The sequence below is a fragment of the Pundamilia nyererei genome, unplaced genomic scaffold (genome assembly GCF_000239375.1).
Source record: "Pundamilia nyererei isolate P.nyererei 1_Seehausen unplaced genomic scaffold, PunNye1.0 scaffold00233, whole genome shotgun sequence".
Taxonomy (NCBI): domain Eukaryota; kingdom Metazoa; phylum Chordata; class Actinopteri; order Cichliformes; family Cichlidae; genus Pundamilia; species Pundamilia nyererei.
This window is the reverse complement of record NW_005187634.1, coordinates 381,885-408,704: the sequence shown is the minus strand read 5'-3', so window position 1 is coordinate 408,704 and position 26,820 is coordinate 381,885. Positions and strand designations below refer to the sequence as shown.

At 39.7% G+C, this 26,820-nt stretch overlaps 1 protein-coding gene across 3 annotated transcripts in view; it reads right to left on the bottom strand.

Annotated features, from left to right (window-relative positions):
* unc13c (unc-13 homolog C (C. elegans)) overlaps nucleotides 1–26,820 on the bottom strand; it is a 114,889-nt gene that overhangs the window by 67,709 nt on the left and 20,360 nt on the right. Inside the window, exons 3-11 of one of the 3 annotated variants that reach the window (XM_005748893.1) lie at nucleotides 20,387–20,409; nucleotides 19,802–19,848; nucleotides 18,330–18,408; nucleotides 15,902–15,907; nucleotides 15,573–15,644; nucleotides 11,494–11,713; nucleotides 9,733–9,960; nucleotides 6,184–6,325; nucleotides 3,590–3,759 (exon numbers count right to left, since the gene is read on the bottom strand). In XM_005748893.1, the coding sequence (XP_005748950.1) occupies nucleotides 3,590–3,759; nucleotides 6,184–6,325; nucleotides 9,733–9,960; nucleotides 11,494–11,713; nucleotides 15,573–15,644; nucleotides 15,902–15,907; nucleotides 18,330–18,408; nucleotides 19,802–19,848; nucleotides 20,387–20,409 (987 nt within the window). The remainder of the gene's footprint in view (nucleotides 1–3,589; nucleotides 3,760–6,183; nucleotides 6,326–9,732; nucleotides 9,961–11,493; nucleotides 11,714–15,572; nucleotides 15,645–15,901; nucleotides 15,908–18,329; nucleotides 18,409–19,801; nucleotides 19,849–20,386; nucleotides 20,410–26,820) is intronic. The other 2 variants (XM_005748894.1, XM_005748895.1) reach the window with 2 other exon arrangements.

Sequence of the window (26,820 nt, the reverse complement as noted above, 5' to 3'; positions counted from 1 at the left end):
TACACGCTTACATACACACACAGTTACTGTCCCTCCATTTACAAAGACAGAGGCGTCACGATGTGATTATTTTACGTGTAGTTGTTTTTTTCCCTGTGTAATAATATTCAACATTGCTATCAATACATTTTTCAAAAAATGCCTCTCTGTGGAAAATAGGTTTAAAAACATAAACAGCTGTAGGATACTGTTTGTCCGTGATTTGAACCGGGGGACAAATCGTGACAGGATCAGCCTGATATTATTTGTATCTCACTGTAACTTTACTGTATAAAGTATAGTATAGTATGTATATCTCCAAAATGTCAGGAGTAGTTAGTCATTACAAGAAGTGTTTGTGAACTAAAAATCAAGAATGTGGGATACTGTTTGTCCGTGATTTAAACAGCCCAGCGCTGCTCCCGACAAAGGGAAAACCAATTCTGCAGGGGAGACCAACCTTGGCACTTGTGCAAGTGAAACCAAAGGGAAGATATGCTTCATCATATTTTCTAATCTTTGGCTTAGAATGAAGTTGGTTTGGAAACATATTCAGCGATGCTTCATCTCCTGCTTTGTGTTTCTGTAGGCGCCCGTGCTAGCAGTGTCCAAGCGTTTTGTTTTTTTCCCCCTTTTCATCTTTCATCTTTTCCTTTTCATCCCGCACCCCCCTGCCATGGCTCTGGGAAGGTCTGGATTAGACATTGACTTGTCTGGTAGCTAATGACGCTGTGGGGGTTCTTTACAGACATTTAACTGGCGCCCCTCTGTGCTCTCATATACAGTTCAACTGTTCTGTATCAAAGCAGTGAAATTTTCCTCTGCAGTCAGTTGCTCAAGAGAGAGACATGTAAAAAATAATAACATCACAAAGGGACAGACACAAACGCAAAGGACCAGATTGAAGAGGATCTGAAGAGGCTTAGAGAGGAGAGCAGCTGGAGGGGTGGACACCCACTCCAGCAAAGGCCTGTTTAAACATTCATTGTGGACATTTAAAAAGGCATAGAGCAGCAGCAGTGGGAAGGGGTCACTATTACCACAAATTGCTTCCGTTTAGCTCGAGAGGCAAACAAAGACAACACCCGCCAGTCGTAATACCTCAGCAAAAGTGCGATCTTCCATTATGCTGCCATTCAACCTCATGCAACATTGTGAAACCAGTGATATATGAGAGCAGATACAGTGAAAGATAGCGCATGGACAGTAATGGTGGCCACAGCTAAACCACATTATATCTCAAAAGCAGTTATCAGCATCAGCTCCTAAAGCAGCTGCAATGTAACAGGAAAGCGAAGGGGGAAGACATCAAGCGGTTAAATGAGGCTGCATTGCTGTCATACTGTGTGAACTTTGCAAAATGTGCAATAATCATAATAATGATTGCCTGGGAAGCAATATATATATATATATATATTTACATATATTTTGGTAACGACTCTACATCCATACCCCTCAAACCTACCCCGCCACCCATCTTAATCCAAAACCCAATTTCAGTCAGGATCACATTAGTCAAAGAAAATTATTATTCCATCTGTAGTAGTTTATATTCTGCACATGGCTCTGTTCTGAGACCTCGCTGCCCTTCAACATGCACACATCGAAAGCCTGAGGCAGAAAGGGCATACCTCCTTGCTCGTCTACGTGTATACAAAAAAAGCCTGAGGCTGGGACAGCAGCAAGAAACCGCTTTCCCTACTAACATACAGAACGGAGCAAGCGTCAAACAAACAAGCCCAACACTGCATTATAAGGAGAAGCTGGGCCAGAGGTTGCAAAGTGACTTGGAAGCAGCAACGGTATGTACAGTGGGGCAAAAAAGTATTTAGTCAGCCACCGATTGTGCAAGTTCCCCCACCTAAAATGATGACAGAGGTCAGTAATTTGCACCAGAGGTACACTTCAACTGTGAGAGACAGAATGTGAAAAAAAAATCCATGAATCCACATGGTAGGATTTGTAAAGAATTTATTCGTAAATCAGGGTGGAAAATAAGTATTTGGTCAATAACAAAAATACAACTCAATACTTTGTAACATAACCTTTGTTGGCAATAACAGAGGTCAAACGTTTACTATAGGTCTTTACCAGGTTTGCACACACAGTAGCTGGTATTTTGGCCCATTCCTCCATGCAGATCTTCTCGAGAGCAGTGATGTTTTGGAGCTGTCGCCGAGCAACACGGACTTTCAACTTCCGCCACAGATTTTCTATGGGGTTGAGGTCTGGAGACTGGCTAGGCCACTCCAGGACTTTCAAATGCTTCTTACGGAGCCACTCCTTTGTTGCCCAGGCGGTGTGTTTTGGATCATTGTCATGTTGGAAGACCCAGCCTCGTTTCATCTTCAAAGTTCTCACTGATGGAAGGAGGTTTTGGCTCAAAATCTCACGATACATGGCCCCATTCATTCTGTCCTTAACACGGATCAGTCGTCCTGTCCCCTTGGCAGAAAAACAGCCCCATAGCATGATGTTTCCACCCCCATGCTTCACAGTAGGTATGGTGTTCTTGGGATGCAACTCAGTATTCTTCGTCCTCCAAACACGACGAGTTGAGTTTATACCAAAAAGTTCTACTTTGGTTTCATCTGACCACATGACATTCTCCCAATCCTCTGCTGTATCATCCATGTGCTCTCTGGCAAACTTCCGACGGGCCTGGACATGCACTGGCTTCAGCAGCGGAACACGTCTGGCACTGCGGGATTTGATTCCCTGCCGTTGTAGTGTGTTACTGATGGTGACCTTTGTTACTTTGGTCCCAGCTCTCTGCAGGTCATTCACCAGGTCCCCCCGTGTAGTTCTGGGATCTTTGCTCACCGTTCTCATGATCATTTTGACCCCACGGGATGAGATCTTGCGTGGAGCCCCAGATCGAGGGAGATTATCAGTGGTCTTGTATGTCTTCCATTTTCTGATGATTGCTCCCACAGTTGATTTTTTCACACCAAGCTGCTTGCCTATTGTAGATTCACTCTTCCCAGTCTGGTGCAGGTCTACAATACTTTTCCTGGTGTCCTCCGAAAGCTCTTTGGTCTTGGCCATGGCGGCGTTTGGAGTCTGACTGTTTGAGGCTGTGGACAGGTGTCTTTTATACAGATGATGAGTTCAAACAGGTGCCATTCATACAGGTAACGAGTGGGGGACAGAAAAGCTTCTTACAGAAGACGTTACAGGTCTGTGAGAGCCAGAGATTTTCCTTGTTTGAGGTGACCAAATACTTATTTTCCACCCTGATTTACGAATAAATTCTTTACAAATCCTACCATGTGGATTCATGGATTTTTTTTCACATTCTGTCTCTCACAGTTGAAGTGTACCTCTGGTGCAAATTACTGACCTCTGTCATCATTTTAAGTGGGGGAACTTGCACAATCGGTGGCTGACTAAATACTTTTTTGCCCCACTGTATGTGCATCCTTTATTTTAATTTTTTAGTTATTTAGTTGGGGTTTTTTGGTATGGGCTATTGTGTTGGGGCAATATTACCATTTGAAAGTCTAACACTTTGATAAATGAATAAAAGTCAAAACCTGGGCATTGTATTCATGTTGTACATCAGAAAAAGTAATTGATGTCATCACATTTTCACACAATGGTAACGTACCTAGATTGTACCATACATCCATCTCCCCACTGAGAGTGCGAACCTCGATGATGGTCTGGCCCAGGAAATCATCTGACTCGCGCTTGAAATGTTGCTTCACCCGTGATTTGATGTCATCGTCCTCATCCCACACACGCACCTTGATGCGGTCGGTAGCGTTATGACATTCACTGGAAGTTAGAGGTTGATTATGTCAAGTCAAGCAAAAAAAAAAATCACAGTAACATAAACACCAATAGTAGCAAAGGCATATTTAGTGACAGCTCATCAGGTTGGGGTATTCAGCAGAGCGGAATGGCAGTCAAATGTACAATTGAAGCATAAATATAAGCTCTAATACACACATACTTGCGAGCCTTTCCTACATGGCATATGGAGAACAATTCTTGCCTAAGAATATTAGGGGTTTTTTTTAATTAAATAATTTTTTTGCTGTGTTTCAATGAGTGTAAATGCCTATCATGTCCATACTTTTGGAGAACGTCTCTCTGCCAGGCAGGAAGATTTACCTCAAGTCACTGCATGACCTTTATTCTGTATCTCTAGTTTTACTTTTCCCCTACTACCTACTAAATTTATCAGAATAAAGCTGAACATTTCACCAGGATCACTGTTAAGCATCATAGCACTGATTATTTCTTTGTGAGTTATAAGTTCCACTGTAAAATATCCATTGCATCCTTGCATATGTGCAGCTGACAGATGCTTCACAATAATGACGCTGCTAAACAGAACATCGTTGACCAAAGCACTTCTGGGGTCAATCTGTTCTCTGGAATTCAAACTGAGAGATTCCATTTTGTTCTAATGACATCTTGGATGTGACGGCCAGAGAGAAAACAGTTCTGCAGTTTTTGGGGATTTTTTTTTTTTTAGCTAATCCCTTTCTGGGGAAAGCACTGGCTGCTGCCGCCGCACTAGTCTGGGACTTTGCTCTCTGCCAAGTACACAGTAATGTATCGCTCTATTAATCTACATCCCTGTAGTAATGGGAAAGACCTTTATTACAGCCACAACTGGAGTCTCATCACAGGTGTGGAATTTTGTTTGTGACTAGCTTAAAACACACAAACATTCCGAAAATCTCCAAAGGACACAAGTACAACCATATGCTAAGAAGTTATTATGATTATTATAAGTATATTTAATATCATGACCACTAAGCAGTCCAAAACAGAATCATTAGAAAAAAACACTTAATTTTACATGAAAAGAGGAACAAATGAGTATTACAGGCAAAGACTGCAAAAAAAAAAAAAAACACCGGAAAATTTAGTGTTAGTAGAAATGAAAAATGCCATGCTCTAAGTCAACATGAAAAACCCTCTGTGATCCTTTAACAGTACCCTATCTACAAACAGAGGATTATTAAAGCTAAACTGAAAAGAAAAAAGGAAAAGAAATAAATATGCACTGCTTTGCTGAAGCTTTGTGGACTGGGGCCAAACTTGGGTCAAATTATATGTGCATGTAGTTTTTCTATTAGTTTTAACAGAGACATCGAGAAAGGCTAAATATCTAATTATCTGATTATTAACTGCATAATGAGTATTTACAAATCAGTTTGGGGTGCACTTACTATTATTACTTTTCACTGCAATAATCGTGGGAAGCCTTGTATCTGCACAGCACTAGTGAAAAACTAATGTCATATCCTATGTTTAAGATTTGCAGCTACTAAGTGGAAGAAATCCACTTTCCTTTTTATACTTTAGTTTTTTTCAAGTCTGGTACTCATCTAAATGAAAGATAGTTAATTAAGGTAAAGACGGCAAGCATCCCACAGGGTTTATAAAAGAGCCAGGTGTTTGTATTTTCTAAACTATCGATTTGGGAATAAAGTTTAGGTTCAAAATATTTTCCTGAAAGCTGGTTTAACTTTTCATTACAATTTACTTGGTTTTAGATTAGTGATATATTTTAACAGCTATATGTTTTTGCGTGGACATAATTCGGAATATAAAGTAAACTGAAAGGAAGAGAGGTGACCAAAGCGATGCAATAAGACTACACTTATAACAACAAAATGCCTTTTACTTTGACATCCACATCCTCCATCTATCATTATGGAATAATGTCAGACCTACTGGGAAAGCACTTCTTGATTATTGTATTTAAATGATTCAAGTTTAAAAGGTAAAGATCTAATTTCCATCAATTTTCTTAACTTCTTATCCGTTTCAGGATCTAATGGACATGATATGCTATCAGTTGATTTTGGACAGAATAAGAGTTTACTTCAAGTGATGGTTCTAATGCCATCTTTCATGGGCTATGATGGGAACCTGCCTTAACAAAAAGGTTAAACCACCACTCATTTTTTCTGCTTGGGCTTTGTATTTTGTCAAGCCAGCTAGCTAGCAGACCTAAGAGAATAGACTATATTCTAGACTATAAGTGAAATGGAGAAAAATGATAATCGCATGCAACTAAAGCAGTAAAGCTTTAATTCGTTTCATTGTTGAATCAGCAGGGTTATGACCTGTGTTATTTGCCTTGTTAAGATGTCTTAAGACTTCCCTTGAACAGATCATTCTTAATCTCACCGAGGATTATCTGGTCAGGCAGAGGTCAAATTTATCGAGAGAACTCACAAGTTAAACTTCTCATCCCAGACTGGATTGAGGTTTCCAAAGATGGTCTTCGTCCTGCGTTTGGTCTTGCCCACCTGGACGGTTACATAAGGGTCGCTGGAGCCCGTTTTATCCTTGGCCTGTAAACCCTGCGCACTCATAACTGGAGACAGGAGATAACTGGAAATCAGTGCTGGGTCATTTAAGTACTACAAGCTGTAAATATGACATCGTTTTGAATGTTTGACTTCTCTGGCATAAATAGCACTGCTTCAATATGCCCTCTAAAGCAGCATTGTATTTAGCATGGTGTGTTTCTAAAACAATTTTTTAAGTTATCACTCAAATTAAGCATATTTAATATGTCATTCTTTTAGGCGCTGAGAACCTGCTTCAGAGTGTGCCCGAGAAGCTGCACGTTTCTCACATCCCAACTAAAGAAATTGCTTGTTTTGCCACACTCAGCTTGCAATAGCCAATGCAACAAAGCAGCTCTCTGGCTCCTTGACAACAACCATTATTCATTGTTTTTTGTATGTGTTGTCTATGGATTATCCCTTCCTACATCTAGGCTATATGAGGTTTCCACCTCTGTGTTTATGCCCACTGCTGGGTTTCAGAGAAAACTCATTGATTCTGAATCTTACTTCCACACACAGAGGAAGGTGCAGAGGAGAGACAGTAGTATTTCACCGTGCCATGAAAGGGAAAAAGGACACTGCAGCATTAAATATGCATAAGTGACAGTCTAAATAATTCAGGGTACATATATATCCTTCAGCTCAATGCTGACATGAGCTGGTAGGCAGGATAGAGAGGTTTGGGGAGTCACAGCCTGCATGCTTGCTTTGGGGGTACTCAGAATTCAGGGCATCTTGTAGTAAAGGAGAGGTCTGAGAAACTGACATATGCTTAAAGGGTCACATGTATGCTTAAGATAAAGCATTTGTTAAAATTACCCAATGGCAAGTAAACCCACTGCCCTCACACCTTTTTATATAAGAATTCAATCCCAGACATGACATGCTGCTGCTATAAAACATTTTTACATCATAAGCAGCGTTTTAAATTCACCACTCGCCGTGTTACTTCTGTATATTTCACAAACAATAACAAATGGACCGCAAATCCCTCTGATGAAAGATTGCCATAAAAGAGTGTCACTACCCTCATCTGAACACTTCTAATATCTTAGCTCTGTCTGTGAAAGCCAGCTTTTTATTTCTTGCTACTTCCCTCTGTTAAACAGAATAAACCAGAGGCAAATTAGGTGTTTTGCAGAATTTTATCCCACAACAAAATCTGTTTATAAAACTGAAATTCTATTGAATCCTGTCTGTAAATCCCATGCGGCTGTCTGGGTTTAAATTTTCTCAAGTATACACAAAAACTAATTTAAACCTAGTCTGCATTTCTGTTTTTTATGCACACTCCTGTTTAACAGTAAACATGAGCAATTTCTCTGAGAATTGTTACATTTCATGAGAATTTGATGATCTCTGAAACCAATTAATTGTTGTGAAGCTCTTCAATAGAGAAATAAGATTCCCATGCTGCATGCTTGACTAACACTGTAGCATAAAATGCTGTGTTTTTAGTATGAGGAACCGATACTGAACAGAGGAGCCTGGTTGCATATCTGCTTCATAAGAAACATCATCTCAAAACAACATTGCTATGAAATAATATAAAAAATATAGATAAAGAAGGATAACTTGTTTGAAAGAGGGTGCTTCAGACTTTCAAATGTAAAATTAGTTTATGGGTGACAAAGGTTCAAATTTACTGTGCGCATTCAACAAACACAGAACACCCCATGCTCACTGTCTGTGCTGCACAGTTAATCCCAGTCTGTTTTTATCTAAAGACTGATAGAGTAAATAAATAAAAACATATTGCCTACATTCTAAAATGGAGTATTCAATAATTCCCCCAGAAAATCAACTGAGGTAACCATGGGTCTTTGTCACGTCTCTTTCACTCTTATTTTTTCTCCTTTTCTGCTCTCCCAGTCCTCTGCCTGTTTTTCCCTACATCTCCATTTGTCACCTCACCTTCTCTGTTGCTATTTCTCTCTGCTGTATTGACACTGTGAGAAATGCAAGATGGGCAATAAATGAGCTGGACCTGGCACAGTGGCCTCAGAGATGGATCGCTGTCCGCGGCCACATTACAAATATAACTTTCTGACCTTCTTTCAGAAGCCAGTTAACATACATGGGAGAAATGTTTAATCCCAGAAATTAGATGCATGTCCCAGATTCACTCTGCAAAACGATATAAACCATAACATGGTCATCTAGAACTACCTTCAGAGAAGATAAATATTTTAACAGCAGATCTTTATATTTCATGCCTATGGCTTTATTGATTTTATTTTTTTATGTGTGTGCGTGTTGCAGGACAGACCATATAAACAACAGAACACAGCTGAGGTTTTACAATCAGAGGCAAAGACACCCATAATTAAATATGAACAAAAAAAATGTTTAGTTCAGCTGGTTGGTTTTGTTTAACAAAAGAAACAAAAAACAGGAAGTTAGGTAAGAAAAAATATAACTAGATCATATTACGTTTGCATTTAGGGCACCAAAAGGGAGAAACTGTTCCGTCTGACATCCGATCCTCCATCCCCTACACCTTACCCCACCACCTCAGCAGAATAAATGTTTTTCATCTGAATATGTAGTAAAATGCTGTCAAATGGCACTCCGAGGCAAGACGTTTTTGACTGGCATATCTGAGAAAGCTTGAGGTGCTGCTTTTGGGGGTCTCATTTTCAAAGTATATTCTGCAAAGTTGTGTCAGTATAGCTGTAAAAGCGATTACCATGGTCGTGAAAAAGACATAAAGCTCTCTTTCAGTTGCAGAAATTACTGTTCAACTGTAATAATAAGTCATTATAGCCTCTTTATTACAACATCTCTGATGCTTTGTACTTAATGCGCCATCATTTAACATTTGGGAAGCATCATGGCAAACCTGATAACTTTTTCTTGTTTTTATTAGCACTAGATACAAAAATCAAGCATTATCAAAAATACATAGCTTCCTTCCGTGTTACACAAATCAATTAGACAGTGGATGATTGCAAGAATTCTTTCACAGTCATCTAGAAGATGACCGGAAAAATTATTTATTATATTATCTCCAGTAATAACTCTCATGGTATTAAAAGCAAATTATCTCTCCTCAAACTACTAGATCAATTTCTTTCTCTTTCTCACACATTTATTCATCTACAATTTCTCTGCAGATGAATAAATATGTGTTTCTGCTTGTGGTCTGGTGTCAGAGAGATTATTAATGAGATGAAACTCGTTAATAAAACATTGCTTGTCATTTAACAAGGCCTCTGACAGTTTTTTTGAATTGCTTTTTGGGTCAAGGGTCACTCATAGCAGATATTACTGACTGAGAAGCAATTATCAGTCATCTGCTAACTGATGACTAATGTGTAAATGAGAGGGAAATAAAAAAAAAATCCATATCATTGCTGGTATGCTATGACCCATTTTTGACATTTTCGTGGACGATGAACTTTCTGGTATAATGAGAAATTGGGCTAACCTGTTATGCTGATTTTGGCTGACCACTTAGAGGTCCCTTCCAACACAGCCTGCTTGGCTGTTTTCAGATGGCTGCTGAAGTCCTCTTTGGAGACATGGAACATCTCCTGGATCACTTCAAATACTTCAGGGCAGTTCTTCTCCCTTATCTTCATGCGTTCCTTCATAGCCATGATGATATTCTGGGTTTTATCTTCTGCCCCATGCTTGGAGCTCTTCTCCACTGCCCCTAAAAAAAAAAAATGAAGTAGTTTGCATACTCTTTGTATAAATATTGAGCACTAGGCTTGCTACAGTCACACTACGGAAAACAATGGTTGGAGTCTGTGGCATGGGCAGTCGGTCGCCATCTGCAAAGCCGTTTTGGTACGTCAAAATGTTAGAATGGTAATACGATACAGTCGGTCTGCCCTCAGTTTGCAATTGAATTGGGTCAAGTTAGCAATTATATGCTATCTGCTTATGATAAGATGGCAATTAACTGCAGTAAATGAGCAAAAATTGCAATTTTTTTGCCATCTACAGCCACAAAGTTGAGCCAAATCCCTTACTGCAAAGACCCATGTCACGGACGAGTTTCATTCATTGGCTCAGATTGATTGCAATGTGTTGGCAATATATCAGTGTTTAGAAATTAGACTGCAATTATTTACATTCAGTCTGAGCCCACTTGTTGGGAGACAGGCTACCTCCCACAAGACAACTTGCGCAATCACACTGCAAAAGTGATTGATAGCTGGTCGCACAGCAACTTGCAATCAATTGCTGAATATGAAAAAACTCAATGCAATTGCTGGGCAACCATCAGTTTTTCTCTAGTTGCAAAGACGCTGCTGTCCTATTTTTACTCTAGTGTGACTGAGCCATTAGCATCTTCTCTAAAATCAGCACCTCTAAGTGTGCATGAAGAGTAAAGTTTGCACGTTTGATTCTGAGCATTTATGGCAAAGCCAAATCAGTAATTTATGTAATAATGATGGAGTGTGTGTGCGTGCGTGTGCACGTGTGTGTGTATTATTTTTATGTGTCTGCAGGACAAAAGAGGAAGTTGTACCGGTTAATTTTCTATATCTGATCCCAGTATCACACTGCATATCAGCAGCGCATTCATGTGCAGATGAATGTGATAAAGATGAATCACGGTTTGAACTATAAAACACTGTTATGCTAGTATGAACGTGTTATAAAACATTGAGTTTTGTAACAGGCAGGGTGTCGCTAATCCACTTAGAGTGAGTGAGGATTGCCGTGCGGATCATCCTGGAGCTTCCATGTCGCATTGTTCAAATTAGTCTACACGGTCACAACAGGGCCGTGGCTGATTGAAAAACCTGACTGGAGATCGTAATGAGTGCCAGTGACTGACAGAGCACTGTAAATGTGCCATGTAGCTATGAGTACAAGGACATATGTAACATGCATTTAACAAACCATTTTAACACCATTCACTAATACTTTAGGCTTTCAGCTTACTGGTGATATTTAGAAAACTGGGGAGAGAAAATAATTACACCAAAAATAATGTGTGCACTGACCATATTTTCAGAAGAAATATGTTTCCGGCTGCTGCACACTGTAGTAATTAATCTACTCCTTGTTTATTAGCCAAAAACATTTGAATCATGTTAATTATGAATGATAAATCAACAAACACCCATGAGCAAGCATACTAAAAATGCCAAGATATGTTGCATTAATGAATTATTGAATGTAAAATATAAAGCAGCTTAGTGTCAGTATATAAATGAAGGTACTTCCTTACTTTGTAAACAATCTGCATTGAGCAGGTCCTGGCACTTCTCATGGCATTTAACCCCACACTCAGAGCAGCGCATCCCCTGCCGGGCGATGCCCCACAGCAGACCCTCACACTCATGGCAGTAGGTGGGTGCAGTTGCTGTCCACACCTCGAAATTATGGGGTGTTGTGGATGAAATTGGGTAGATCAGTGCCTGCAAGGTTTTCTTGAAGACATGTAGTTTCTGAAAGAAAGAACAAAAGAAAGAAAGAAGGGGAATTTTTAAAAATATGAGAAATAATAAAGGTATAAAGACAATGACGGAAAAGATGCGGGGGCTGAGTGGATCGAAAGAGATGCTGCTGCTGTTGTTAAACTCTCGTGGCACTATAGGCCTGAGAAAATGAGATTTCATAACAACTTCAAAAGTTAATAAAAACAAGTTTGTACTCAAATTGCTTTTCAGGTGTTCCCTACAACTTTAGATCAGTACTAAAGGAAGAGTAATACTTTTGCAACTGCTGTGGGAACGCAACTGTCTGAAATTAGAAAAACGTCTGAGTAAACTAAGGTGCATTCAAGGCTGGGTGAAATTTACAACACGTGTCTGCGTTAATCTTGGCAATTACATAACTTGACTAAAAAGCACTCTCATTTGGTACTGCAGCAATTTTTTTGTTTCTTTTTTCTTGGACAAAGTTCCTTCCCTTTGTCAGCTATAATAAATCAGTCTTAGATCTCATTAAGCTTAAATTAACAGCATCCTTAGCCCACAGGCCTTGTTTCCATTGAGTTTTTTCCTGGCTAAAGTGTTTCTAAACCAAATACTAAATTCTACAAGACACCTGCCTGGACTGATTGGTGTGTAACAGAAGCCTCTTCAAATCGAATGCTTTACTGCAGCAGCCTTGCTATGCACAAGGACTAGAAAACTAGCAAGGCCTTGCCAATTTTTGAAGGCAGAATCAATGAACGCTGTAAATAAGGTTCTTAAAAGTGAGCATTATCCAGATTGAGAGGGAGAGAGAGAGAGACAGAGAAAGAGAGGGAACGAGAGAGAGAGAAAGAGTATGAGATGTATTGCAGTTAAATAAATCTTCAAGAGGTACTTGTTCACCACCTCTACTGCGCTCCACTCCTCACCCCTTCTTCTCCACCCCTCCCACTGCTGTCAGCCTCCAGTGTGTTGACAATGTGCTTTAACACCTGAATGGTAGCTCTGCACTTTACCGAGACTGCTGCACTGCCTGCTGACACACATTCAGCCGGAAACACACACACACACACACACACACACTTGCTGAGATGATTAAATGACACCAGATGACAGGACAACACGGCTATCTAACATTGTGAAACTTTGCTGATACAACACAGAGGCTGCTGAACCCTGGAGGACCTCTAATGAAACATAGTTGGAGACAGAGAGATTTCCCTTTTAATCTGAGGATGATGAGATGAAGCAGATGTCTGAGATTTATCCACGACCTACGCACAGCCTCCACTATGGCCACACCCAGAAGGCTGCTCTTCGCTAAATTTAATACTGAACTGCCTAATACTGGCAGAGCCCGCAGGATATGAGTGAATCAAAATTTCTTTCAGAGACATCTCACTAACGGTTTTTCTCAGTGAACCCACTTAGCTGGCAAATAATTGATTTATTTTTCTAATTTAACCACAGAGCAAATGCTTTGAGTCGCAGTGAAAATGTGCAAAACTCAGTTTGTCTGTTTCTTTGGCCATTACACAAGTAATATTTTATTACTGGTTCCACTATCACTCTCTGTTCCTTCCTCTGCCACACATCACACAGTGCAGCAGATGTGAGCAGAGTGTTGCATGTGTGAGTCCCAAGTGTTAAACTGTGAGGTAACCCTGGTGATTTTGTGCAAGACACTACTGGATTGATTGGCAGCCTGTGTCTGTGCCTGAGAGCAACATGACAGAGAGGAATCTAATCTCAGCTCCTCCTTTCACCCCTCCTTTTCAATTTCACCACCTATTGTCCTTGTCAACCACTTCATTGACACAGCCATCCTGCTCATGCTGTTTCAGCCTTCTACATCGCTAATCTCTTGCACTAACCAGTCTATTGTCTCCCCTCAGACAAGGCTTTTTATTTTTTTAAGCACAAATACATTTTAGACAATTGCAAGCATTTTGAAGTTTATGTCGGGCTAGATTTGAAAAACTGCATAAAATCATTTGGATCAAAATCACAAGCAAGCATTTTAAAATCAATAGAGCATATTTTGCTGCTAACGACCTCCCGGATTATATCTGAACTGACTTAAGCAACACATCACATCTCATTTCCAGGTACTCTTTGAAACGTGTCAGATCGTAGCTTCCTTCCTCCTTTGTAAAAGTCCCTGCCTTGTCTCAGCAGGTAAGCATGGCCTCACTTTATGTTGACAGTCACCGTTAAAAGGCTTGAGTGCTGCGATCACATGCAGCTCAGAACATTGAGCGGACACGCAGGCAGTTAGCTGGCCCACACGTAATGTTTCTTTCTGCTCTAAAAAGCAGATGCATGGGAAACACGACACAGAAAGAGACAGCATAGGGAGATAGGGAAGTCTATATGTTCTTAAAATAAAATGAGTCACAATAAATTGCATTGTATTAAAAAAAACAACAACTGGAAGGCGTAGTCCAGAGAAACAATGAGAGGATGGAAGAAGTAAGCACTATGAGTAGAGTGAAACATTTCTCCAGGGAAGGCAGTTTGTTCACCACGGCTGCCTGCGCAGTGACATCACAGCCCCAGGGTCAAAATGACAAATCCCTTTTTGCCCTGATCTTCTCTCATTCTCTCTTAATTCCTGTCAATTTCTCACCCTTCCTTTACTAGTCCATTCTCCTCACTTAAATAGCATATGGTTGTTTACTGAGTGCTCTCAGAGTTTTCACAGGGAAGCACTCTCCTGGACTTAATGCAGCAGATGAAACTCTGACATCTGCTCGTCCTACTTTCTAAGACCACACAATCTACAGCTCTGCTCAGAAGTCAGCTCCCCCTGACCAATATTAAGACCAGTTTGCTCCTAATCAGCATACAGCTCTTCGAACCCCTAAAGTCTTCACACCACAGCACAAAGTTATTCAAGAATCAGCTCTCTGTACACCAATTAGGATGTTGCATCATTCACATCATTTCTCCTTCATCTAGGTCATGAGTTGTTCATCCCTAAAGCTCCTTTAAAACGATCCATGGTTATTAGTAAGCAATCAAGACCCCTGTCACCATGGGGAAACTGGCCATGTGGACCAAGAGGAACAAGTCAAGCGTGTGAAACTTATGAGTGACACAAGCATGTGCACAATCAGTGTGCACGAACTGAGAGCTGCATTTAGGACCTTTTGAAAAGATTAAATCTTTGAGCAATATGTATACAGAGCGCATTTGAATCCAGTAATCTTTTAGGCTTAGGCATCCCCTTGTTGCACATCAACGGATGTGAAATTGTCTGCTTGTTTGTCTTGCTGAGAAGCTGCTTTCTCCTGCTGTTTGCCTCCTGTTACGCTGTCTTCCCTCTGGGAGGGAAGAATTGCAATCCATTAATGCAGAGAGAGCTTTAGAGGTCACAAAAGTGTCTCACACCATCAACTGAGACATTTTGCCCTTTCTTTAGATCTCAGTCATCCTCAATATGCAGTGCTCATTATTAATAGTCAAAATAAAATAGTAGGACCACTGCTTAATTTCTGAACTTGGCCACATAGTAGCTGGTCACAAAGACCAATTCTTTAAACTAAAGCTGTCTATTTGTAGACAGACAGACCAGCACGCAGACAGATCACAGTATGCTATATCTACATGTAAGAAGTAAAGTGGCCTAGTAATGTAATCCTCACATTTTGGAACTCCGTGTTCCTGCCAACATGACCCAGCACCCTGAAGTACAATGGCTGCAGCACACAGCACAGCTCTAAAAGTTTCTAAGCATTTCAGTACCAGACTTTCGAAATACAGCCCCCCCAAAATAGTCATAAGGTGGATCTAGCACCCTTTGTCCCTGTAAAGCCTTCCATGTTCCATTAATAGTACATAATAGCCACACATCGCAATAACCACATAATGACTTCCATGTACTCACCAGTTCCTCGTTATTCAGGGTGGACCTGTTCACCAGAGCGAACGAGATGCCTGCCTTTCGAGCAGTTAGGGTCTGATGGAAGAAGAGGACAATAAAAAAAGAGATGAATTCACCAACCCATTTTACCTATCCGGACTTTTATGCTGTATTTTGGGGGGATTTAGACACAGCTTTAAACTATGTGTTAAGGAGTAGAAATATTTAATTAAATGTAGAACAGATTGACTACCACACGCAGATTTACTTTAGTAGTTTAATTGAACATTTGAAAACATTTTTTTAAACAGAGAATATTACTTTAGCACAGGGGGAAAAGAAAGCAAGCTTACCAAAGCCTGTAATATCCAAGAGATCATGAATAAAGAATGAAAGAAAAAATGAGAGAAACTGAATTAGACGAAGAGTAGGAGGGGGAACACTGAAAGCATAAACAGCAGAGGAATTGAATTTCTAATCCACAGTGAGAGCATAGGTGCTTCAACTGCCATGCAGGACTGCTGCTTAGGGCACAGAGCTCTAGAAAGATTCAACTATTTATCAAGAGAGATTAAACAGCGGTTGCATGATTCTTTATCCATTCATGCACTAGAAGTAACTAAACTGCAGTCATGCTTGACATTTATATTCAGTTTTCTGTTGGATGAAGCTTTGATCATATTTTCTGCTGTCTGCTCTGCACATTAGTTTGACACAAACAGAGAAACACATGGCACACACATACACACACACACTCACTCATGTATGAGTGAAGCCAGCTGTACTGCACAACACCGACTCACACTCAGGCACGCGCACGCACACATCTGCCCAGACAGTCACAAACTTATGTGAACAAAAACCAATAGACACCCACACAAGGCACTCTCACAAACACTGACATGTAACACACATACATTCACACTAATACACACATTTACTTAAATTAGCTGTCATAGTAATATCCACTGAGTTTGGGTGAGCAGAGACTGATAAACATTTATCCCATACTGAGGAAAATTACATAACAGAGGAATGCAGACATGGACAGCTGACAATATTGGATCAGTCTTTACCACGACCCTCTTGTCTGCACAGCCCAGCTATGGTAAAGATCCATGGAAGCCATGGAGAATGTAGGAAGGAACGTGACCTCTACATGAACCGTGAGTGTTGATGTAAGTTTATCAACATGCACCAGCACTGGTGAGGTTGCTGCGGGCAATACAAGAGGACCCTGTGACCAGATGTTGTCTATTCAGCTACAATATAGCATTCAGTGCTTTGTGAATCAATCTTCAACTTTTGATGTTGTTGTTGGGTTTTTTGTTTTTTTTTTGCATCCCGCCATAATGTGGGGGAACTTTGCTGTCCGTTCCAATCAAACGCTGTTGCTGCCCTGAAGCAATCGCACAGCAAATGGGGGACATCGACAAAGGAGAGGCAATGAAAGGGGACCAATTAGTTTGCTGACTACTGACTTCATCCCATGTGTAAAAGGCTTGCTCAGTGTCACTTTTACATGATTTAAAAGCCTCACACAGTTAAATCAGAAGTCAATGAAGTCTCTCGGATATATTTTTGGGCTGAGTTGTCAACATTTCAAGTTAAATACAATTTTTCAACGCCTGCCGAGCAACAGAAAAAGCAAGAAAAATGGCGAACATCGGCGAGGCTGAAATCTGACAACTCACTGAAAAATATTACCCATAGCTGTTATGGGTCTTTGTAGGAATGGCAAATATACACCAAAATTCAGAAGAAAATTTAAAAAACGACAACCCATACTTACCAAGACATTGTTGGTTATTAATTTCATGAGAGATATGGACAAATACAGCATCAACTCATGTTGTTCACCGTGATATAAACATTCATCAGCATCTATGTGCATGACATCAAATTGCATTATCATTTACACAAAACTCATTTTGTAATATTTTAAAATAAAACCAATCAAGGAAGGGCATTCGACTTAACGAGTATACCAAGCAGTTTGTTTAAAGATCTGATTTGTGTTAATATTTGTTTGGCTTTGGCTAAAAAACATGAAGAGGACACAAAAACACATACAAGACAGACATAGTGTGCAGTACATAGTGGACAAACAATTATAGACACACATGAATACTACTGGCATCACAACAGACTGTTGTCTTTCAGACAGACTAACCATGTGGCACAGTGCTAAAGTGGACTTGTTTGCAACATGCCGCTCTGCGGGATATCTTATGACACATTATGTTGCAATAAAAGCAAATGGCGGAGCATCATAGTGATGCAATGTCTTAAACACTCTCTCAAGGCTAATTAATTAAGCGACAGCGTTATGGCTAAGGTTAGATTTTAAATACCCACAAGGCACTGCTCTAACAGAATAGCCAGAGATTTAGGTGTTTGCTTTTATTACCCATCACCTTTTTATTGGCTTAATTTTGCCACAGTGAATGTCTAGGTGACACCTAAATTTATTTCGAATAAAATGTCTGTATAGTCGGCTCATTTTTAATTACAACAATCATAAGCTATAAGAACTTAAAATGCAAACCTGACACAGTCAGATTTTAATTCTTGGAGGTTGTTATATACAGGATAGTACAGGACAATGATGAGAAACAAACAGTGCCACTTTGAAACACTGTAACAGTATTTTTGTCTACTACAGGGGACCCCCTGCTCATACTTACACTGAGAATGATTCCACTACCGTGTTAAAACATGGGGTCACTTAGATAGATTTGACATAAATCACACATAACCTTGTTGAGGCAGATGACTCACCAGGTCTCGGACAAGAGGCACTGTCCTCTTGCGACGTAAATCTGGCATGCTGTCAATACCATAAAGAATACTGCCAGCCCTGGAGAAGCAGACAGATTTAAGGTGTATTAATATCATAATAATGCCATGCTGTGGGAGACATTACTACAGGGAAAGGGGGGCCTTGATTTACACAACTGTCAAACCCCATGGATCATGCCTCCTTCTGAACCTGTCTTACCCCCTTCCACTTTGCTTGTTGTGAACAAACACTAGTAATAGAAATAATCCCTCTAACCCCCTGCTGTACCCATAACCTCCATTTCTTCCATGTTATCTATTTTTTTCCAAGACATACCATGGGTGATGGCTATTACTGACACATATTATACTTGTTATTATTTCTATTATATACAATTAATACATGTTGAGTCTGAAACTCAACTTGTACTCAATAAAACTCAAATTTTGAGGGCCCAGTGCAGAAAAAAAAATTATGCAAATTTTCTCTGCACCTCAAAAAACATGAACTTTAATATCAATTTGTGGCATGTTTAAACACTTCAGCTCCAGTTATCTGGCTCTCTCTATTTTTCAATTCCCTTGTGCTCACTACTTCCCCACATGTCTTACTCCAATCCCACGAGGCTCTCAGTGGCATCACCTCAACTGTCACTCAAAGACTCCACAATGACCTCAACCTAACATCGAGGCCCCAATGCCTCCATACAGATAAAGCTCCTCAAGCTTCTCTGTCAGCCCTCTCGACGACATCAGTGATTTGACCCTGAAGATACACAGCATGACAAACTGCACAGTCCTTTTCCTCATCCAGGAGACCTGAGCTTCCCCTCTCTTAATGCTTGGTGTATCCTGCTGTTACACTGCATTGTCTACACTGTCATGATATGCAGTGGGGTAAACTGAGGCTACGTTTGACAGTTTATCACATATATCTAAACAGTTGGGTTCATACGCTTGCATGGACACTCGCATTACTTAACAGGAAGTTAATCAAATACGTGACATATATAAATAGTGTGAAGTCATCCTCCTTCTAGCAATCCTGACAGGCCTGTAGGTTTATCTAAATGAAAATTCATTTTCATGGTCACAATGAAAAAAAAATGCATGTATGGACTGAGGAGTCAAATCTAATTTAAAAAACATGTTTAAAAAGGCTTTGATACTACATAATGTTGTTTCCACTGGAAGTTGCGCTTGTATCACCATCTTTGGTGTTGTTGAATATTCCTATAGATTTCATTCAGGATTCATTGAGTGGCATGTTTGCCTTTTAATGGCTGCATTATCCCCCTATGGTATTTGACCAAATAGCAAGCGTGGTAGTTTAATTGGGGCTGTATGCCAGCAAAGCAGCATGCCTGTAGCCTTTCAGCTACAGGTGAGTGAGTATGAGGGTACAAACAGCACAGCAGCTCCAATTTGAGTAATTGTGAACCAATCAGATCAGTACGTGAGCTACCACTCACCCCCCGGTCTGCAAGCCGAGCACTTTGGGATCCAAAAGACTGCGAGGCTTCAGAGAGAAGAAACACATAGTGTAAAACAAGAACTACAAAGAAGAAAGCACTCAAACACGCACAAGGAAAATGGGAGACAATTTAGATACAAGAAATAAACACTATAATAACAAGAACGTGGGAAAATAGGTACAATAGGAGGGCAATTCAGGACAAGATAAATGATAGGAGCAGAATAATACCGCACAGGGAGAAGAGAGGAAAGCACCACAGGCAAAAGACAAAATAATTCCACATCAGTGTAGTTTGTGAGTTTTGCCGCTCTCTGCGCTTTAGGCCACATTTGCCTATTGTGTAATGCTCCCTTCTCACTGACCAAATGTGAAATTTGAAACATGTATAATTTTCTAAAAAAAAAAAAAGGAATAAAGGGAAAACCAACATATGGGCACATGCGGCAATTATCTATCACACCTACAAATATCACTTTGATCATACACACACATTATAAACTCGACATTCACAAAAACACACATGCACATGCACAGTAATCACAAGTGTCCAATTATCTGATGATAAACAGTGGCTTAAAACCTGAGTATCCAAAGCACTGGTGTCTGAAAGAAGAAAATGACAAGAACATGAAGTTTTAGAAAGGATCAACTCACTAGAATAGTAAACACTTATTTAGGACATTGATCTATTATTACTGACAGATTACACAATTCTGTTTTGCCAAACAATTTATGTCAAAATGAAGAGAGAGTTAACACTTTAAAGAGAATTGCTAAGAACAGAAAAAGACAGTAGAACCAGCATAAAAAAGAGGGTTCCTAGCTAAGGGCTAATAGATGAAGATTATTTCTTGGACACAGAGTAAATAAACGCAGTTTGAAAGAAAAATGGCTGTGATCTATAACATTACCTGAGTTAGGAAGACATGGGACATTATGTAAGCAGTTGATATCGTGTTGCGATTTTAGAGACAAACTACAAGAGGGCAAGCCCTTTACATAAGTCAGACCGGAGAGGTGTAATTACTGTGCTATTGATCCATAGGTGATAAATGGCAGCGTAAACATGATCTTATGTGAACAAATAGAAAGCAGCTGTTCACAAGAGAAAGATCAAATTGCCAGCTTGTTTAAAACAATAAACCTACTGTTGGTTTTCTTGTTTTCTTGTTGGTGCATCACTAATAGAGAGAGAATTAAAGGTAAAAAATAAGATAACGACTTGATTTTGTTTCTATGATTTTGATTTTGATTATGATTTTAATCCTACACATTTATTGAAAATGAAGTGGTTGACTTTATCACAATTATTTTATAGTTATAGTTAATGTTTTAAGATAAGTGACTGCCATGGAAGCGTTTCAAAGCGTTAAAAATGTTACGCAACATTGTATAAATTCTTGAAAAGGTTGATTTTGTTTTGTTACTCTACACACAAAGAGGAGCTCAGCAGTCAGTGGGTACCATGGACAGCGACCAACTAAACTACTTTGTGCACAGCTATACGAGATAGAGCCATCTCCTCCACCTTCAAGTCTGTAGCTGCTCTAGATAAAGCCACAGCACAAAGATAGGCTATAGGCTGCAGATATAAACCTCAATTCATAGGTGCCTTAAATCTGTGGAACAAAAACGTAACTGATTGGTAGGAAAGCTCAGCGCGCGTGTGTGTGTGTGTGTGTGTGTGTGCATGCCTATCTGTGTGTGTGATGTGGGCAAACAGCAGCAATAAATCCAGCATTATGGTCCTGACACACATGGTCACACCGTACATAGATCAGGGTTCTGAAGCAGAAAAGCTTCACATAGCTTTCAGTATTACCAGGACTGATCAAAGCCCCTACACATCCAAGAACGCTTGTTCTACTGTGGACACCAAGTATAGGTTTAAGCATAAAGAAACTAGTGTGTTTGCGCATTTTTACTGATTTTTTTTCACCTTACATCACAATGAGTTTACCATCATCTGAGTGTATGAGAGCAAAAGGACATTTTCAAGCAGCTCATGACCGATACAGGAAATTAAGCTAGGAATGTAGAGCTGATCCCGTGACAGTTTCTCATAACCCTTCTCCTTACACTGAAGATTCACATATGAGTGTTAGGAAGACTGAAATTGGAAATGAACAAATCCCCAATGTATATGGTCGTTTAATGTGTTCCGAAAAGCTGAAGTCTGAAAGCTTTAACTAGTTTTGCAGCAAGGTATATTGAATAAGTCTGACATTAGCATTACTTAGATAACATCTGTGGCCATATCATATTGCATTTCCAATATACAGTACCATGCTTTACTCCCAGAGTATGTATGTTTGGCTATATTTCCTTCATCGACAGCTTATCAGTGTTCTTAAACGGTTGTATATTGATGTCAGGGAACATTTTTGGTTTCAATAGATCCATATAGCCTATATCATTTACAATCATCTTACTGCTGACTTCAACCCTGATTTTGGGTTCAATAATAACATCTAATGCTTTAGAGATTCACATTTTACTTGTGTACGAACTGAGGTTTTGTTTTTAATAGCCTGCAACAGACCAGAACACAATTTACTGCAAGTGAGCGACCATCTTTGAACAGAGGCGGTGGTTTGCGACACCAACTGTCTGCCACCTACAATCCAGTTTTGAGATATCTTCCCAGATGCCTTAACGTCCACTCACACCCTGGGCCATCTGACCTCAGGAAATCACATGGTAGGGTGGGGCCAGGTTTCACAATGAGCTCACCCGAAACCCTGGCTGATTGTGAGCCACACCCGTTTTCACATCTTGGCTCATGTGATTAGGTAGAGGATCATCAGGGGGTCCTTTGTCCCACAGGGTTTACATCTGGGACTCTTCACCATTTGACCCTTAGAACTGAAGAAGCTTCTCGGATGAGAGGTGAAACATCTTCAAGCGACTTAAAGAAGTCCAGACTCTTTTCTTTCCAAGCTCCTTAGACTACAATGACCTGGATGACTGAGAACCTTCACAGACAACTTTCAATACTATTGATCTTCCTCAGTTACCTTCAGTAATCACGTCCTCCAAATAATTGATGTGTCTCCTAGGTCTCATTTTTACTAGACTAGGGATTCAAAATTAAATGTTAAATATTATCAGGCTATGTACCACAGGCTTTTAAGATGGTTGTAATTAATACATTTCTTTAAAAGCCTTTACTTCACCCAGCTGTCTTAGCTAATTATAGACCAATCACCAACTTTCTTTTTATTTAAAAATAATTTGAAAGAGTAGCTGTGAAACAGCTAACTCATCATATGCAAAGGAAGGGTTTGTTCAAAGAAATTCAGTCAGGATTCAGAATTAATCACAGTATAGAAACAGGGCTCATTACTAATGACCTTCCTATGGGCTCTGACAGTGGACTCATCCCTGCACTATTCCTGTTAGACCTCAGTGCAGCATTCAATACTGCTGACCACAATATCTTACTATATTTTACTCCTCCCTTCACTGCCAACCAGTTGTAGCAGTTCTACGTATTTATATAAAGAAGCCTACCAATCCTATGTTCCTACTTTTCTCAATTTCATATACTTATGAACTATAAACATTTAAATAAAAATCATTTATGTACGCTAAAGAACTCCTAATTTATAATGACTATGACAAGTCTTAATGCTCTACTGCAGTACAAACTTTTATAGTGACAAATGCATGTTTGCACTGGCTAGACTGAATTGCTCAGATTGCTTAAAATTGCCCATATTTCCATTTGGTGGCAAAACAAGACAAACAGTCCAGCTCCTCCAGTTCCAGTAAGTCATCCCTAAACTGTGGGCCTGTTGTAGCTGCAGTCCAGGCTCCAGAGTAGTACTTGCAGTGTGCACAGGTTATTGTAGGATTTGATTACATCTTTCACTGTGTATTTATTATTATCAGCCTCAGATACCCAAGGTTAGCAATAAGCACTGAAAAATAAATAATGACTTCCAGCAACTTGCCTTAAATGTATATTAACAGACCATTCTTTCCAATAGTTAGAAGTGCAACTCTACTTATACTTGAACTAACCCCTTACCGTTTAGTGTACGGTGCCAAAACTGAAAGGTTTACACACTAAAGAGAATGGGGCCATAATTAATTTTAAATATCATCCCCGTGTTTTCCTTTTTACACAATGGCTGCTGTGACAAGGACCTACAGTACTTACTGTGTGGATTCACTGAAGCTTGTGAAGACGTGACAGACTAAATTTAACGTACGCTAGACAAAATTATCAAAGGGGGCTTGTTGTAATTGAACTACAGTGTTGAAGAAAAAACAAATATAGTTAGAGTTAAAATAAAGTTAGATGGAAAACTAAAGCTACGTCCACACTAGCCCGGATAGATTTGAAAACTGCGCGTCCACTCCGCGTCCACACTAGCATTTTCAGTCGTTTTCAGAGTTGTGTGTCCACATTGAAACAGCGAAAAACGCTTACGTTCCAGTACTGCGCATGCGTGAAATGCAAGAAGATTCGACCTGCCTAATTTAGTCTGCTGTTTATTTACTTTCCGGCTTTTTGAAACGTCGTGGCAAAATGTTGAGTTTTTTAAATGGACTAACAATGAGGTGGAGTTGTTGCTGTGAGCAACACAAAAGTACAAAGATGCAAAAGTAAGTGAGAGTTAAGTGAAGAAAAGCTATCTGGAGTATGTACAGACTGATATTAATCTTTAATAGGGCTGTCAAAATTCAGAGCAAACAAAACAACTGCTGTATAATGCCCTCCACTATCTTAGTTTATTTGGTCACATGACTGCATCATATGACTAACATGCGTCATCGTTTTAGAAAGTCTGCGTTTTTGCTGTCCACACTGCAACGCGAAAGCACCGTTTCCAAATGTATGCGTTTTCGAGAGCATTTTCAAAACGCTGTGTTCTCCATCAGCAAAAGTGCCGTCTCAGTGTGGACGGAGGCCAAAACGGAGAGAAAACAATGCGTTTCCAAATGAAAATGCATTAGTGTGTACGTAGCCTAAAACAAGCTAGATGGCAGCAAAACTCTGGTTGTATTTGGCAATCCACTCAGGTTGGTGGGACACACACAGATGCAGTAAAGTGAAAAAAAAAAGTCATATTATCAGCTGTCAAGTAAAAGCTCCATGTTTAATAACCTCAGAAATTACTTTATGGAAAATAAATCAGTGACAAAACATGATAGAAGAAAAAAAAGGCATCCAGTGGGAGGTTCTGGCCTAATGACTCTGGTGAAATATATTTCAAAGTGACATATGAATGTCTTAAGTGCCTGTGCAACCAATCTATTCAGAGCTTGTGCTTCTGATCACTCAAAATATATCACATGACCAATATGGAATAAAAGCAACAGCTATATTATATAAGCAATATTAGCGGTCACTGTTCCTCTCCCTTTTGTTCTAACTATGACTACGTCTTTGAGGCTGTGGCAGGCTAATGTCAGTGAATTCATTCACTTATTCACAATATCATAGAAAAGAAATTTCTGAAGAAGTGAACCAAGATCAGCAAAGATGGGCTATCAGCCCCTATATACTGTATATAAGCAAAGTTTTGTTTGTGACATTGCAGCAACTATTGTCGCAACTTATACTAATAGAGAACAACGCTGGGGCAAGTAGAGGGTAAAAACTACAAGTATAAAAAGTATGAAAGGATATAGGGTATGATTTTTAACCAGAAAAGAAAGCCATTCAAAATAAACAAACAAATAAAACATGTAAAGGAAACCATTATTGATTTTCCAGTAGCTTTTAGTAAATTCAAACTCAATGGCAAACATTGGCAATAATTATGAAACTGAAAAATATAAATGAAAAATATGAGGTGTATTGTCTGAGGATGCAAAGAAAAAGAAAGTAAAGAAGAAAAGTAAAGCTGAACCTTGTATGGATAGTGCACAGCAACTAAAAAGGGTTCAAAGGAGATAAACACTTGGCATTGTTTTTACTAGGTCAGTAAGCTTGATACAAGAGAGCATTTTAAAACAAATGGCTGCATGGGGTGGATGCGTGTGTGGGGAGTTACCTATTGACACTTTAAGTGTTTAATCTGAAAACTGCAGCATCTCAAAGTTGGGAGTGTACATTACCTGTGAAGAACAAGTTTTCACTTTAGATCCATTTTTTCCCCCAGCAACAACACAAAGTCAATCAATATTTTGAATTGGAAGATAACACTTTAAACAACAGCAGGAGAGGCCCTCCATTCCCTTTATCTGCATTTTTCATATCCACACTTTCTTGAGAAATGGTGAACTAAGCATAAAGAGGGTCTACCTCCTTTGCTCCCCCAGGAACAAGCAGCAAACTTCAGTAGCGGTAGACCTCTATAAATATTCCAAGCAAGGCTGACCTGGTTACAGAATGCCCTTGGGAATGTGAATTAGCATCTGAATACAGACGCTGCTGTAGCCAGTTGAAGACAGGCCTGGCAGGAGTGGCAGTACTGCTGAGACTCCTTTCACAGCTCCCACACAGACCAGCCAGCATGCTCCAGAGCACGAGAATGATGAGCACATATCAGCTACAAGAGATGAAGGCGTAAAGCTAATGAGGGTTGGAGTAGGAGCGTGTGAGTGGGAGGAAATGTGGGGGGCATATAGATTGTGCATGCATCTATGCGTCCTTCTCCATAAGCACCACAAAATAATACAATTTTTTTAATTACAATTTGTGTGTATTTTTCAAAAAACTGTGAGGTAACATTTCAGGTGCCAAACACATCTGATAGTGTTTTAGATGACACCGGAAAGAGCAGGCGATTATATTTTTGTCTCGTTCTATTATGTGTTATAATATTTTATTAACACTTTTTACAGAACTATATGATTGAAGTGCAGATTTTCCGCTTCCATTGAAAGGGTTTCGCCAAGGTGCAGCAATAACTAGATGTTCAACAAAAATTGGACAAATGAACATAATGTTAAACACAAGGATTGTTTTAAAGACTTGACGACTGCCAAAAGTCTAGCACCCATGGACTGCACCAAATGCTGAGTTTCCTCCCTTTAGATGCATGCCTAGTTGGGTTA